Source organism: Canis lupus, chromosome X (assembly GCF_003254725.2).
Source record: "Canis lupus dingo isolate Sandy chromosome X, ASM325472v2, whole genome shotgun sequence".
NCBI classification, from domain to species: Eukaryota; Metazoa; Chordata; class Mammalia; order Carnivora; family Canidae; genus Canis; species Canis lupus.
The window spans coordinates 96,503,720-96,519,840 of record NC_064281.1 but is presented as its reverse complement, the minus strand read 5'-3'; the positions used below and the strand labels follow the sequence as shown (position 1 = coordinate 96,519,840).

The 16,121-nt window shown below is 35.8% G+C and overlaps 1 protein-coding gene across 3 annotated transcripts in view; it reads left to right on the top strand.

The window, feature by feature from the left end:
• TENM1 (teneurin transmembrane protein 1) overlaps window positions 1–16,121 on the top strand; it is a 794,660-nt gene that overhangs the window by 473,830 nt on the left and 304,709 nt on the right. For all 3 annotated transcript variants that reach the window (XM_025431163.3, XM_049107241.1, XM_049107240.1), the window contains one exon: window positions 9,210–9,448. In XM_025431163.3, coding sequence (XP_025286948.2) covers window positions 9,210–9,448 — 239 coding nt within the window. The remainder of the gene's footprint in view (window positions 1–9,209; window positions 9,449–16,121) is intronic.

Here is a 16,121-nt window from a genome sequence, read left to right as displayed (position 1 = left end):
ACTATTGAAAACTCTGGCACAGCATTCCACTATTCCTTTGTGGAAATGATGTATACAATCATAAAAGGATTGAAAATCTCACCCACCAATAGCTTTCTAAATTTTTTCTAGTTTGAAGAGAGATTACAGTGTTCACAGCATACCTTAGGAACTAAATTATTATTAAGTATAAAGAAAATGAAAAATTGGTAAAGCTTACAGATCTAAGTAAATAATTTTTATGTATTGGTCTGAGCCTTTTAATATAGGAACATTTACATTAATAGAAAATATTAATTTGATATTTACCCCTCAACCAGTGTAGAGTTTTTTAATAATAATTTTTTAAATTAAAGTTATACCTACAGAGCATGAATCTAACTTGGAAAATGAGAATGAGAATATGTCTTGAAAGGGCATTATTATAAAATAGAGGATGATTGTTTAATTTACTTCTGGGTCTACTAAAGCAAGTTGATCAAACAGAATATGTAATATTTTCTTTCTCCAGCTTTTATGTATCGGTGCCAGTACACCTACCTCGAGCTTATCTCTGCATATCCTGTTATAGAAATGTTTAATTTATATAGGAAAGTCCAATACACTATTATGTGAAAGATGTTCTGATATCTCTTATACTCTAAAAGGGAAGACATGGCAATTAGCTCATTAGCTCACTGTGTACCCTTCTGATACCACTTTGTCATTTCTGTAAATTTAAGAGTTGAAACAAATATTTCTATAAAAACATCTTCAGTGGAATATTAAACTTATGTATACTCACTTTGAAAATGCCACATAATCATGTGAATTAAGAAGATTTTGTTATCTTAGTGATTAACATTATGAGTGATATCAGTGATATCATGAGTTAATGTGTGCACAGTGGTAAAGTAAATGGATTTTATTGTTTGTGCATGAATTTAAAAATATTTATTGAGCACCTTCTATTTGCTAGGTACTGTTCTAGATGCTGAGGATACAGCCATAAACAAGACAGAGATTCCTACTCTCATGTAGCTTATGTCTAGTAATCAACAAAACTGAAGTAGATCCCCAGCTCTGTCACTTATCAGTTGTGTGACCTTGGGAAATTTATTTGACATTAATAGCTGATTCGCAGCCTCCTAAACTATAAAATATGGATAATATCATCTTCCTTAATAGGGTTATTGTGAGGATTCAATGAGAAAGAAGCACAAAGTATTTCACCAGAGTGCCTAGCACATAGATGTGGTTTAGTATATAGTCATTGCTGTTGCCATTATTATTAGCAGCAATTATTTTTAATTATTAGTATTTTTATTAACAATAATTCTTTCATTACCCAAATGTCTTACAAAAAGAGATGAAATATGAATCAACTATTTCTTTGACTTCTTTTAGATTATGTGAAAACAAAATGAAACCTTATAGTTGTCCTTTTACATTCAATAAACCAAGAGATATTTGCTCACAAGTGAAACTTATTTTAGAGTTCCCAAGCCTCATTCATTCTGCACAGTGAATCAAGAACCTTTCAAAAGAAGGGAAGGCATTATACAAATCAATATATATTCATTGAGTACCTTTGAAGTATGAGAAAACATACCTAGAAATTAAGACTTAGTCCCTGCTCTCAAGGAATATATAATACAGGCAGGGTGGATATTCTGATAAGAAGAGTGAGAATAGGGATCCCTGAGTGGCTCAGCGGTTTAGCGCCTGCTTTTGGCCCAAGGCGTGATCCTGGAGTGCCAGGATCAAGTCAGTCTCACATTGGGCTCCCTGCATGGAGCCTGCTTCTCCCTCTGCCTATGTCTCTGCCTCTCTCTCTCTCTCTGTGTCTCTCATGAATAAATAAATAAATAAAATCTTTATTTAAAAAAGAGTGACAATAATAGCCACAAAAAGATTTTTAAAAAAGCTCTCTCATTAGCTACCAGTCTAGACCATAGAGTATTGCCATTCAAGGATAAATTATAGAACCAATGCTTAAGCCTAGAAAAATTAAGGATTAGATACGTATCCTGAAACTCTTTAAAAAGAAAAAAAGCTCCTAAAAATTATGAACAACATGGATAGAGTTTAAATTTTTTTTAATAAACACTTAGCATGTAATATTTGGAGGGGATATATGGGCAGGGTGGCTTAAAATTTGGAAGAAAGAACCCTTGAGCAAGTAAAATGAAATCCTCTTATGTAGCTATTAGTGGAGAAATACAGTTTGTTACCCCAGGATGTTGTCCATGCTGGTAATTCCATTGAGTTTCAAGAAGAGTTTGGATAAATACTCTTTGGGGAAGTATTTATCCTTAAAAAGGAGTATCAGGAATGGCTACAAAAGACAAACTACAGATGTTGACGTTGATAACCTTGACTAGTAACCACACTTTTCTGCAAAATAACACTGGGTATTCTTGTCAGAGAAGAAAATCAGAATGGCATTAAAAAAAAATTTGGAGGCATAAGAATAAACACCTACAAATAAACATTTCTCCAAAGATGATATAAAAACAACCAACAAGCCTATGAAAAGATACTCTGCATCACCAGTCAGCAGAGGAATGCAAACCAAAAGCACAATGAAATGTCACTTCACACCCATTAGGATGGCAACTATCAAAAAAAGAGGAAGTAACAGGTGTTAGCAAAGATGCAGAGAAAATGGAGCCCCTGTGTACTATTGATGGGATTGTAAAATGATGCAACTGCTATGGAAAATGATATGGAGATCTCTCAAAAAAATAAAAAATAGACGTGTTGTATGATCCAGCAATCCCATTTTTGGGCATATGCTCAAAAGAATTGAAAACAGGATCTAAAGACATATTTGCACACCCATGTTCATAGCAGCATTATTCACAATAGATAAGAAGTGGAAGCAGCCCAAATATAAGTGGATAGATGAATGGATAAAGAAAGTGTGGTATATACATATAACAATATTATTCAGCCTTGAAAAGGAAAGAAAACCTGTCCTATGCTACACATGAGGTACCTTTGGGACTTTATGCTAGGTGAAATAAACTATAAAAAGACAACTACTATATGATTCCACATATATGAGGTATATAAACTAGTCCAATTCATAGAAAGAGAAAGTAATGTGGTGTTTCCCAGGGGCTGAGGGAAGGGGGGGAAAGAGATTGTTTAATGGGTATAGAGTTTCATAATTGCAAGATGAAAAAATTTCTGGAGATCTGTTTCAGAACAATGTGAATAAACACTACTGAATTGTATCCTTAAAAATAGCTAGGAGTGGTGCACCAGGTTGGTTCAGTCGGTAGAGCATGCAACTCTTGATCTCAAGGTCATGAGTTCAAGCCCCGTGGTGGGTGTGGGGCCCACTAAAAACGAAAAATAAAAATAAATAAGATGGTGGATTTTATATTTTGTTGGTTTTTTAATCAAACTATTAAAAACGCATTTAATAATTTTTGAAAAGGAATAAATGCCTAAATGCCACCTTTCTATCTGAATGTGACTTGGTCATAATAATTTTGACTCAAGGCTTTCTCATTGCAGTCTTCAGTTTTATTTTATTTTTTTTAAATCACCCTCAGCTGTGAACTGGAAATAAGTTGAATGCCTTCTTCTGGGTATAAAAATGAGTCAAATGCTTATAGCTAAGGGAATACAGGTTTAGATATTCGTCTCATAAGCATGTTTACAAGATGTAAAAGAAAAAAATTCATTGGTTATTTATGCATCTGTTGTTAGAAAGCTGTAGATTTCTGTCTATTTCCTATAGAATTTTAAGTGCTACATTAAATCACATTATTTAGTGCTAACAGATACCCTCAGAATTATGTAGCAAGAGGGGTTTGAAAAGAGAGAGTACATTTTCCCTTTTTTTATAGATGATTTAAAAATCCTTACAGGAGCATTTATGATATTCCCACTTACCACCACTGGGTCTCATCAGTCTTCAAGATATTTTTTTTTTCAATTTCCTTATATGCCCATTTCCTTTTGGCAATATCTTGCTTTTCCTTTTTAAATTTGAACTTGAATATTAAAACAGATGCAAAGGAGAGTACTACTTACACATAAACTCTTGAACTGCATTTTTATCATTTTCTCTGTGCAAAAAACCCAATTGTATGAAATTGATAGCAACATTTTAGTATATCCTCAGGTCCCCAGGGAAAAGCAATGTGCTTAGACAGATGATCTGATTTTATGAGCACATAGCTGAAGTCTAGCACTGCGCATTTGTCTTTATGCTCCTACTTTTTTCAGGGACTATGAAAACACATTTAGGCAGTAGTTTCACTTTCCAACAATGGCCTGCAAAGCCTTTGACAATACATAGCATTTGCAGTGCTGTTTTTCATGATGCACATCAAAGTATAGATCACTTGAGCATAGAATCTTAATCTCAGCTTGTTAATAAGAAAACAGGAACCTAGTATATGAACTCATTTTATTATCTCCCCTCACTGAGGACTGTGATTTGGATTCCACTCAAATATGAATTAGTTTAAATGTTGCTCTGCTGCGACTGCTGAATTTATTCATTATGCTGTAATATTTTACTTATGAAACTGCATTTGGAAATCCTTTGGTGTATATCACAATGAAATTACAGTGCTCAGGGATATTGATTATTGCTTGTAATTGCCATCATAATAGCCAACAATTCTCTGTCTTTCTTTGTCTTTCTTCTCGCCCTTAATGATATACCAAACCAAATCAATATCCAACATATGGAGCCACTTACATTGTCTCGAAAATCCAATTGTTCTCCTTCATAAATATGAAAGGATCGAAGATTTTATCTCCAATCGCTGGGGAAAAAAAGCGTTCCATACTGCTGGGTTTCCCTTTTATCCCACAGGAACATATCAGGGTGTCGCTGCAGGACTGGATATACATAAGTGACATTTTGTCACCTCCAGAGTAACCACTAGGTAGTGGTGAGGAGATGAAAAGACTATGCCACTCTGCTGTCTATAAAGTGCTACATGTCTTGCTCGCTAGTAAGTTAGATATCCAAAGGGGAAAATGTAGGCTGTGAGAGCTAACCAGACTGTAAAGAAGAAATTTACCTCCTTGTGAATGGAAAAGACTGTTTCAGGGACTAAAGAGCAAGTACAATTTAATGGAAGGAGCATAACACTGTGAGTCCTTTTTTCAGTGTATTTATTCTTATTTCTACTATATGCTGTTTCTTCATTCTGGGGATACGTTAGGTGCCTTTAGAAGTAGCAATAACTCCTTTACCTTCTTTTTTTAAAAGATTTTATTTATTTATTCATGAAAGACACACACACACACACACACAGAGGCAGAGACACAGGCAGAGGGAGAAGCAGGCTCCATGCAGGGAGCCCGACTGGGACTCCAGGATCACGCCCTGGGCCTAAGGCAGGTGCCAAACCGCTGAGCCGCCCAGGGATCCCCCTCCTTTACCTTCTTAATAACAAAAGGGTAGCTTCACTGTAATGCTTCCCCATTCATCCAAAATAGTTAAGATGGTCTTTCAAACAGTAAGATGGTTCTTACTATAAGAACATGTGCCATAACAGAAGAATAGACATGGTATTATGTAGGACTGCTTGAATGGATTGCGTTTGTTTAGCCTGGACCAGTTAACCCAGGAGATTAGAACCAGGTAGTAGTTCGGTGACGACTGACTGGCAGGTTGACTAGGGCAGTGGAAAGACACTATTTGGAAGTTCCTGATTCCAAGTTCATTTATGTCATTAAGTACTTCTGTTACTTTCAGGTAGTCCATTTCATTTTCTGGGCCTCAGTTTCCCTAACTGCAAAATCAGAGTGTTGTGCTGTTAGATAATTATGGAGATCCCTTCCAACTCTGTGATTCTATAGCCATCATTTTCGTGTTGGTCACTGTTCCCAAGGGAAACGGTAAAAGTGGCTCGGTTCAGTATTACCCACATGCTTCTTCTGTGCCCTAACCAGGTCTGCATTCCTATCTTCATGCGTCCACTACCTGCATCACCCTAGTGCAGTGCCCTGTAGTGTAGAGGTTATGAGCAGGGGCTCCAGACCCAGCCTACTTATGTCTGAAACTCACCTTTCCCAAGTACTAGCTGTGCAACCACGAACAACTTAACCTCTCTGTGCGTTGGCTTTCTGATCTGTAAATGGACATACTTATTTCAGGGGAGATATTTATTTCAGATACTTATTTGTCGTGAAGGTTAAATGGTATAATAGTTATTCATTATTTAGGACTATGCCCGACACAAGTAAGCACTTAATGAATGTTAACCTCTTATTACCATTATCATGATAACCACTCTGATTCCCACTTTATTCCTAACTAAAAACCTCTTTTGGTCTCTGTGTTATCATCTATAAGATTGGAATAATAACTGCTGCACATAAAGTACCTTGGTGCCTGGCCTTTTAGGTATTCAGTAGATCATGTTCACCTAAATAGAACCACTGTGCATGCAGTTGATGTTAAGCAGTGCATTTTTTCAATTGTCCCACCTCCCATCTTTTTTATACTTGTTACAAAAGCAATAGAAGCTCAAGGCAGAAAATTTCAAGAAAAAAAAAATACCCCTACTATATCAAAGATAACGCAGGTTACTATTTTTCCATGACCATATATAATTTTTTTTATTTTAAAAATTGTATCCTGGTGCACTTGCATGGTTCAGTCAGTTAAGTGTCTGCCATTGGCTCAGGTCAGTCATGATCTCAGGGTCCTGGGATAGGGCCCCTGCTCAACAGGGAGTTGGCTTCTCCCTTTCCTTCTGTACACACACTCTCTCTCTCAAATAAATAACTAAATAAAATCTTTAAAAAATCTTTAAAAATCTATTGCCCATACTATTCTGAAGCCTACCTTTCTTCACTTGGTGATATCTTTAAACACTTCCTGGTGAATAGATAGTATTTTACGGTACAATTTGTAATGGTTGTATAGTATTCTACTATGCATTCATAAAATAATTTAGTTAACCACGTACCTAATATTGAGCACTTGGGTGTTTATTTTGTGCTATTAAACGTAACACTGCAATGAACTACTTGTTATATATATTGTCAGACACATCATTTCCTAAGGATAAATACTGTAGGCATAATTATTCGGCAAAGGATATGCATATTTGAAGTCTTCTGATACTAATGCCAAATCGCCCTCTGGAAAGGCTTGTGAATGTGTACTACTCTCAGCAACCCTGTCCTTTAAATAACCTTTACCTTCATTATAATAAAGCAAAATCCTCTAATGTGGAGATTTTTCATTAACTGGCAGGTTAGACAGTTGGTTTTTCCTTTAAACACATATGCTTTTGTTCTTTAAATGTGGAAGTTGGAAATCAGCCTTAAAAAGTCTTAATGATTTATACATTTGGTCGTATGTGACAAGGTGACGTTGGCTCTCTATTTAGTGAAGGGGTTTTGTGTTGTCTTACATTAAAATGTAGCACCAGAATGTGTCTTGCTTAGCAGTTCATTTTACTGCTACAGGCGGCACAGTAGAGAGGCTAAGATTAAGGATTTTGGACCCAGAGGGACCCGGGTTCCTATTCTCGCTCTGTCATTCACGTACTAGGAGAATGTAAACAAGTTTTTTAAATGTCTTTAGGTCTCTGTTTCCTTAAATGCACAATGAGAATAATAATACAGCCATTTCATATGAGTAAAAACTAGCTAAGATTATTTTTTCAACACAATGCATGGCACATAGCACTCAGGAGTGTAAAGCATATGCACAAAAACATACTTTAATGTATTTGGTTTTGGCGGGTCCCTCCATGTTTATAAATCAGTACTGTTTAGGAAATATCCATATTACAATAGTCATGAGCAATCAATAATCATCCTACTATAGTGATTCAAACATGACAACAGCATGAAATTCTAGAACAGGCAAAACTAATTCATGGTAGAAAAAAATGCTAAATCCTGGTAACCTGGGGCAAGTGGGGTAGGGATTTACTTAGGCAGGAGGAGGAACCTTCCTGGGGTTATGGGAATGTTCTATATCTTGATAAGGGTTTATGTTGCACAGATGATTGCATTTGTCAAATCTCAGTAAATGTATATTCAAATTTGTGCATTTCATCATGTATAATTTTTTATTGAAATATACTTACATATAACATTGCATAAATTTAAGGTGTACAATGTTGATTTGATACATTTATATATGACAATATGATTGCCATTGTAGCATTAGTTAACACCTTTACGATGTCACATAATTATCATTTCTTTTTTGTGGTGGGAATAAGATCTCTATTAGCAAGCTTGAAGATTATAATACAATACCGTTGTCTATAATGACTATACTGCACATTAGATCTTCAGAACTTACTTATCTACTAGTTGCAAGTTTATACCCTTAAACATTTCTCCTATTCTCTGGCCTCTCAGGCCCTGGTTAGCGCCATTCTGTTCTCTGTTTTTATGAGTTCTTGGATGGATCTTGAGGGCATTATGCTAAGGGAGATAAGCCAGACAGAGAAAGACAAATACAGTATGATACCACTTATATGTGGAATCTAAGAGAGTTCAACTCATCATGTATAAATTTTACATTTAAAATCTGTAAAAAAGTATTGAACTCTAGGGAACATGCAAGTTGAACTGTATGTATGAAGGGAAGTATAGTGATATATGCAATTTACTTTGAAATGCTTGAAAACTAAGATGGAATGATGGACCAAGACAGGAATGGAAAGATGGAGAAATATGTGATGAACTTAGTATAGTGGTGGTGTGTTAACTGTAGTGTCTAGTTGGTAAATATATGTGAGTTTATATAAAATTATTTCAACTTGACTGTATGTTTGACAACTTTTATAATAGAATATTGCTTGAAAATATGTCTGTGAAAGCGAATCTCTAAATAAAAACAGTGGTTTCTAGGCCATTCAGATTTTAAAAATGCTTGATGATAACTTCTCTTGTTTCTGTTTTTGAATCAATGCTCGAGTGTCATATTTAACGAAAAAGGAGCATGTAGGGAATGACATCAAAGGTGGAATGTCACCACACAAGAGTGTGCACAACTCACTAGCCAGCAAGCTAGGGAACATAAGACCTCTTTCTGCCTCCTGGAGGCCTGAGTGAGAAAACAAAAGGAAGCCATCAAAGATAATTTGGAGTTGAACCTAGGTATAGGAAAATTTTGCTGAGACTCTGCCAGTTTTCCTGAGCTTCATCAAAGTGAGGCTGTTGGAAATAAGTGAGATTTGTGTTTTCTGTACCAACTGGCTTTGGTTTTTATAGCTCGAACCTTGGTGTCCTTTTCGCAGGCATTTCCTGTTTAAACATGGATCTGGTTCCTCGGCTATCTTCAGTGCGGCCAGCCAGAACTACCCTCTGACATCCAACACCGTGTACTCGCCGCCTCCACGGCCGCTTCCTCGGAGCACCTTTTCCAGACCTGCCTTTACCTTTAACAAACCTTACAGGTGCTGCAACTGGAAGTGCACAGCCTTGAGTGCCACTGCGATCACCGTGACTTTGGCCTTGTTACTAGCCTATGTGATCGGTAAGGCCTTTATTCCATGCCTGTTTTCTTCTTAATCAAAGCCTTGTTTTGCTTCTGGCGGGGGTGGGGGGGTTGGGGGGTGGCGGTTCTGTCTTAACTCTGGGACCTAAAATTTGAACCGAGGCTTAGTATTATAAATTCGTAATGAAGTTTTTTTTTCACTTCGTAACCTTAAATACTGCTAAAGAGAGTAAGGAATGCTCTTTGAGAAGAAATATTTTTACTACTAACGCAGTCTTATTGATTGCAATTACTGTAGTTAACCATTTTCCCTTCAATTAAAAGGTTGTTATGGTTTTCTCATTAGAAGTCATAAGTACCAATCTACAATAGCTTCTTAAATTATAGTTAAACAATAATACTACTACCAGATTTTCAGGTAGCAATTTCATTAAAGTAGTAGTAGTTATTTGGAAGCTATCAGAAAATCCAGTGTATAATTTCTCCCCAAGAATTCAGTTTTATACTGGGATTTATATATATATATATTTACAAGGTAAATGGCTATGGAATTGTATGGATACTATGTTTGGGGAGGTAAAGGAGAAAACAGTTGTGAAGCACTCTTTACACACATTAAAGAAAAATATTGTTCTGGAGTCACTCTGATTAAAGTCACCCTCACTTGATAGCAAATTGTATTGATTTTTCTGGATGGCATTTTATTTTGACTGAACATTAATTTCCTTGCTCGAGTGGTTCTGCAGTCTAAAATGTAAATTAACTTAAGAAACATGTACTTTGTAGAAGCACTATTCTAGAATGAATAGAATATCATGGTAGAAAAAAAATTCTATCCAGATATGGCACTTGTAACTTCTTTTCAGATTTAACCCTGTTTCCTAATTGAAGCAGAATCACCCATGAAGATACAATGAATATGATTCTGAGAAGTAGATTAAAACCGATTTAAATGTTCTTATAATTATAAATAATAAGGGAAGTTTAGTATATTCTGATTTATTCAAATTATGAACAACAAGAAAGTTTCCATAACCAGTTTTATGGGAGTCGTAGAATAGGGGATGCTAAGTTAATAGATTTATTTTGTAGGGAAGTCACTGATAATGTCAACAGTATAGGATCATAGCCTATATTGGTGTTCATGATTATCTCCTTTATATTTTTATTGTACAATCTGAATACATTTGAACAATGCTTCTATTAAATGTGGATAACATTACCTATAATATCGAAAATATGTCTTTCATCTCAGACATTTTAGGATAACACAACATGTATGTTTATTTGGTTTGTAAGAGCCTCTAATGATAAATAATGCTGAAGGAACAAAGGTAGGGCCTGAGAAAGTACTGCAATACAAACACAGTTTTACTATGGAATCATTCAAAACAAGGAGTAATTCTTCTGCTAACTTTTACCATATATAGAGATAGATAATGTTTTAAATAAAAGACTTAAGCCCCGGTATAAACAAAGCTACATAATGGCAAGCTCTTTATTAATAGGTTTATATGATGTTTAGGTCTATGTTCCCATTTAAGTTTATTATAATGGCCACTCTGGTATCAAAAATTCTATTATGTACTCTAAGCCTTGTTTAATTAGTTTATATATTCATTTTATAAGTAAAAATAGAACATTTCAGTCATTTATAAGTTTGGCCTTTTTTGTAGGGTGAACATTGGCATATGATTTATACAGGAGAGTAAGGCAATATGATGTGGTTGTTATGAACATAGATTTTTAGACCTCTGCCCCTTATTAGGCATGGTACCTGTGGGAAATTATTTAACCTTTTAAGGCCTCCATTTCCTCATATGTTAAATGGGACTATAACATAGAGTTGTTATGAGAATTAAATGAGTTAATATAACTAAAGAACTTGGAATAGTACCCAAAACATAGTAAGTATACTATAAATGTTAAATATTATTCCTGTTATTGTTATCTTCATTCTCTTTATAACTATTATTCACTATTAAAACTCAGTGGTTCTCAGAATTAACCATTTTGTTCACAGCTGTATCCAAGTGCCAAGTTCAGTGCCTGGCACATAGCAATCCTATCAGGAAAACTTGTCGACAAAAACGACTAATGGCTGGGCCACCTATGTGGCTCAGTTGATTAAGCATCTGCTTTCTGCTCAGATCATGATCCCAGGGTCCTGGGGTGGACCTCACATAGGGCTCCCTGCTCAGCAGGGAGTCTGCTTCTCCTCTGCCTCTGCCATTCCCCCTGCTTTTTGCTCTCTCACTCACTCTCTCCTTCTCTCTTTCAAATAAATAAATAAAATCTTTTTATAAAAAATCTGACTAATGCTAAGCATTTTGCTTGTATTAGCTCATTTAATTCTGACAACAATTCTTATGGGCAGGTATCAGTATTATATATAGTATAGAAATGAGTAAACTGAGGCACGGCAAAGATAGTTCCTATGAGGTCATACTGAAATTAAGAGCTCATATCACTGAGAAGTAGGGATTCTGAGCTTTAAGCCAGAGTAGACTGACTCCAGAACACATGCTCTTCGGCCCTAGATCTTGCTGCCCGGCACTCTAGCCCTGCAGGAAACTCCACAGCTCTCTGACTTCTTGGTCTACTAAATAAATCAACCAGACAATTTTTTCCTTATTAAATTACAAAGTGAATTACATTTACCAGGTCATCCACTGTAAGGTATGTGCAAATAAGCTTTATTGTTTGGTGAGAGATATCCATTGAAATCATTTACTGTGAGATTTGTGTAGATGTAGAAATATCAGGCTAAATGCTATATATCAGTAGGTTGAATGGGTTCTAAATGAGATGTTAATGGCAAACACCGTAACTTTTTTCCAAGTTCTGTCATGAACTTGATATTCTGTGACTTTGGATAAGTCCGTTAAAATTGCTTCCTCGATTTACCCCGTCGGTGACATATTGTTAACCACCTAAGGAGGGCAGAGTACGAATTCATCAGTAGGTATGCAGGTGAAAGATGTCACATAAGAACTGTAACTAACATACAAGATTATTTTTAAGTGGCTTTCTGTGGTTAAAATAAAAAAGTATTACATTTCAAAATATGAAACTATTTTACTTTCCACTCTGAGTCTGTAAGAGTCATTGTTTTTTTTTTCAATCCCCCTTTGCAGTTGCTGTATAACCCAAGTAAAATCTTACACTGAAACTATTTATTGCTTCTGTTTCCTTGCAAATTCCTTTCTGCTCTTTCATTTTCCTCTATTATCCATTATACATAACCTTTAGATACTAATGGCTATATGCTGTGCTGCCCTCAATCCACTGGGGGAAATCACATCGATATCAATGGGACATCAGTAGACGTTCTGTGCATTATGGCTTTGTAAGTGGTCATTGGAAAACTGTGGAAATTCAGCACATGAAAAGTCAGGCAACCAGCCCCATCTCCATACCTACTCACTGTGTCTTTTGGGTCAGCAAGAGAGTAATTCCTTTAAGTAAGTTTTGAGGTCATACCAATATGGTAAAGGGAGGCATGGAAAGATACTGATTATATGAAGATATCATGGAATGGCTATTGTTATCACTTCCCCATAAATCTGTAATATTTTCCCTGTGAATCAAAAAATATGTCCTCTGCTTCATCTTCTCTGATGTTTTGGCATCAGTGATGTATCATTGCCAGTCAGAAGCACATTTGCTTGCATTTACAAATAAGCCATATGAGGTAGTAGTCAGGAAGACAGACGACCAGATGTTAGGCATCAAGAGAAGGCGAGGTTAAGGTACTTCATCAGTGGTGGTGAAGGGCACAAACACAGCTTCTCTGGTAATCTTGGATGTTTTGATCAAGTTTCTCCACAGTCAGCACTTTCTATAAGAGGCAGTAGACACTCCCAGGAATACATTGTGCCTGGGGTCAAATGGGCTGCTGCACTGAATGAGGTGGAGGAGAGTAGGGATTTCCGGCTCTCAAAACCAATACCATCACTTAATGACATGGATGTTCCCTTTCCTTTGCCAGGAAATTAGAAGTGATTCGCACCACCCTCAGGGTATGTAGGGAGTGTCCAAACTCTATAGATGAAATACTTTAAGTCCATAATTCTCCTTGCCATGACAGACTATATAGCCCACATGTGGAAAGTTGACCAGAATGGATATTAATACAGAATTAGGGGAGAGAGAATATTGAGCCCAGTTCTCTGATCAAAAGTTTAGGGGTGAAACTATTCAAGAGGGCAAAGGGCCTACTTTACTTTGCTCTCTGAACCAAAATTGAGTGACATTGATTAAGTGCTTTCTTGTGCCTCCTTTATAGGCATCCAAATTGTCCTGCTTTCTGGGGCTGTTACAGTGGAGCTGAAAGTGATAGAATGAGAGGAGTGGCCTTTGTTGCTTTCTTCACAAAGAGACTGTAAATATCTCACAATACAGTGAATACAGTGAAGAAATAAAGCAGAATATGGCAAATTTTGATTTCAGAAAATTCAGGAATTAGATTTTCTTTTAATGTAAAGAATAGATATGGAAGGTTTTCCCCCCATTAAATCTTGATACATAATGCCCCTTCACACAGTTTACTAAATATAGGTAAATACACCTAGCAAAAGCCATCTCTTTCACTTTCTAGCCACTTCATTAATGCCTCTGTGCCTCAGTCACCTCGTCTATAAAATGGGAATGTTGACAATACCTTGCCCATGGATTTTCTTTTTAATTAAACAAAATGAAGCATGTAAAATTCCTAGGACATTGCTTAGCAGATCTAAATCAAGATTAATGATTGTTATCAGTGGAATAGGATTATTATTAGGATTATTAATTTGAGCCAAGATAAAAATAATGAGCATATAATTTATCCTCACATAAACCACTTTTACTTCTCTTCCCAAAGACATCTAAAACAGTTTTTTCGGAACTGGAATGTTTGTTTCATAAGAATCATCTAATAGGTTTGTTGTTTCCTTCTGCCTGGCCTAAAATATCTGTAACTTTGCCTTTATTTTAGCAATTTCCCTTTTCCTTGGTGTTTTGACCCTTCAAATGGTTTTGTATTTCTATCTGGAGGCCATATCTGGGTTGAAACACATTTTCATTAAAATATATTATAGCTTATAACATTCAAGAAATGACTCAGCATAAAATGCTAAAAAGCATTTTACTTTATCCTTATAGACCATTATCAATCCTTTTGGTGTCCCGTTTAGTACTTATTACTACTTCCAGTTCACTCTCGTGGACCCATTCATGATAATGATGGCAGTTTCTGCATTAGCATTAACTTTGCCTCCTACCCATGAATCTACTAGCTTTCTAGCAACCTCTCTAAGAAGGGATGTGGGAAATGGTGGTATAACTTCAGTCTAATTATAAATCTGCCATCCATGCATTTATCAGAACTCTTCTTCAAAAAAAATTTATATTTTCACCTGACATCACCTTTTGGTGTAATATGTTCCATAAGTTTTATCCTCACTATGTTAAATGGCACTTTTACCTGTCATAAATAAAAGTATAAATTCAATCCAAATCAAACATACCATAATGACAGGAAGAACCTCTGTCACATACAACTAATCTGCAGAACAACAGTTAGCATCTATTGCTCAAAATGAAGGCATTTTCATGAAAGGCAAATATTGTACGTATTTTTGTCTTAGAACTCTAACATGCTGTGGATTTAAAACATAGAGTAAGAGAGATCATTTCTTGGGTGAATGAGTAGTGAGTACTAACCATATGGCTTGCATCAAGAGATTATTTTGTTAAAAAAGGGGGAGCGCTTGGCTGGCTCAGTTGGTGGAGGAAGAGACTCTTGATCTTGGGGTTGTAGGTTTGAGCCCCATGTTAGGTATGGAGATTACCTAAAAATAAAATCTTAAAAAAACCCACAGAGATTATTTTGTTGTCTCAAGTAGAGGCAGTCATCCTACTAAGTACCTCCTCTACAGCACTTTCTTAGCCTAGGCAGAGAAATTAAAATGAGGCATTGTGAAATAAAGATCCACCAGAAGGCATAATAAAAGAGGACTGGACAGCATTTTAATAATTTTGGAGTTTTACATGCTTAAGAGATTTTAGAATACCAAGAATCAGTCTTGCAAATTCTGAAAAAAAAAATCTCTCTCAAGAAACATCTGATTTCAAAGTAAATAATGTGAACTTTGTTGCATAAAGGAAATTTCACTCTTGTTTAACTTACTTTCTCCTCATCCAAATTATATATATATATATATATATATATATATAATACATATATATTATATGTTATGGGAATATTTTTAGACCCACATTGCATAAGTCGTTAAGCTATACTTACTCTGAAGTGAATAAGAATATACTAAATTAGAGCAATGGCTTTGAAACAGATGGTGGGTTAACCCATTTTAAACTTCAGAAATGTGGCTGAATTCTCATATAGAACAGCCAGAGTGTGGAAGGCCAGTCTGAGCAACAGAATATTTTATTCATCACAGTCAAAACTAAGAGGTGGCATCTTACAGGGTGGAGATGCATTCATTTGGGGCTTAGCAATATTCCTGTTACAGACAGGTGAAAAAGCACAATATGTTTTATTAAATACAAGTATATTGGAAAACCTAGGGAAGGACAAATGGAGGATATGGGAAGGTGGCAGGGAATGACAAGAGTACGCAGGAGCAGATCATGAAAGGCATTTTAAGCCATGTAAAGGAGCTTGTAATTTATTCTGAGAGCAAATGGGATGTTTTTATGGTTTTTC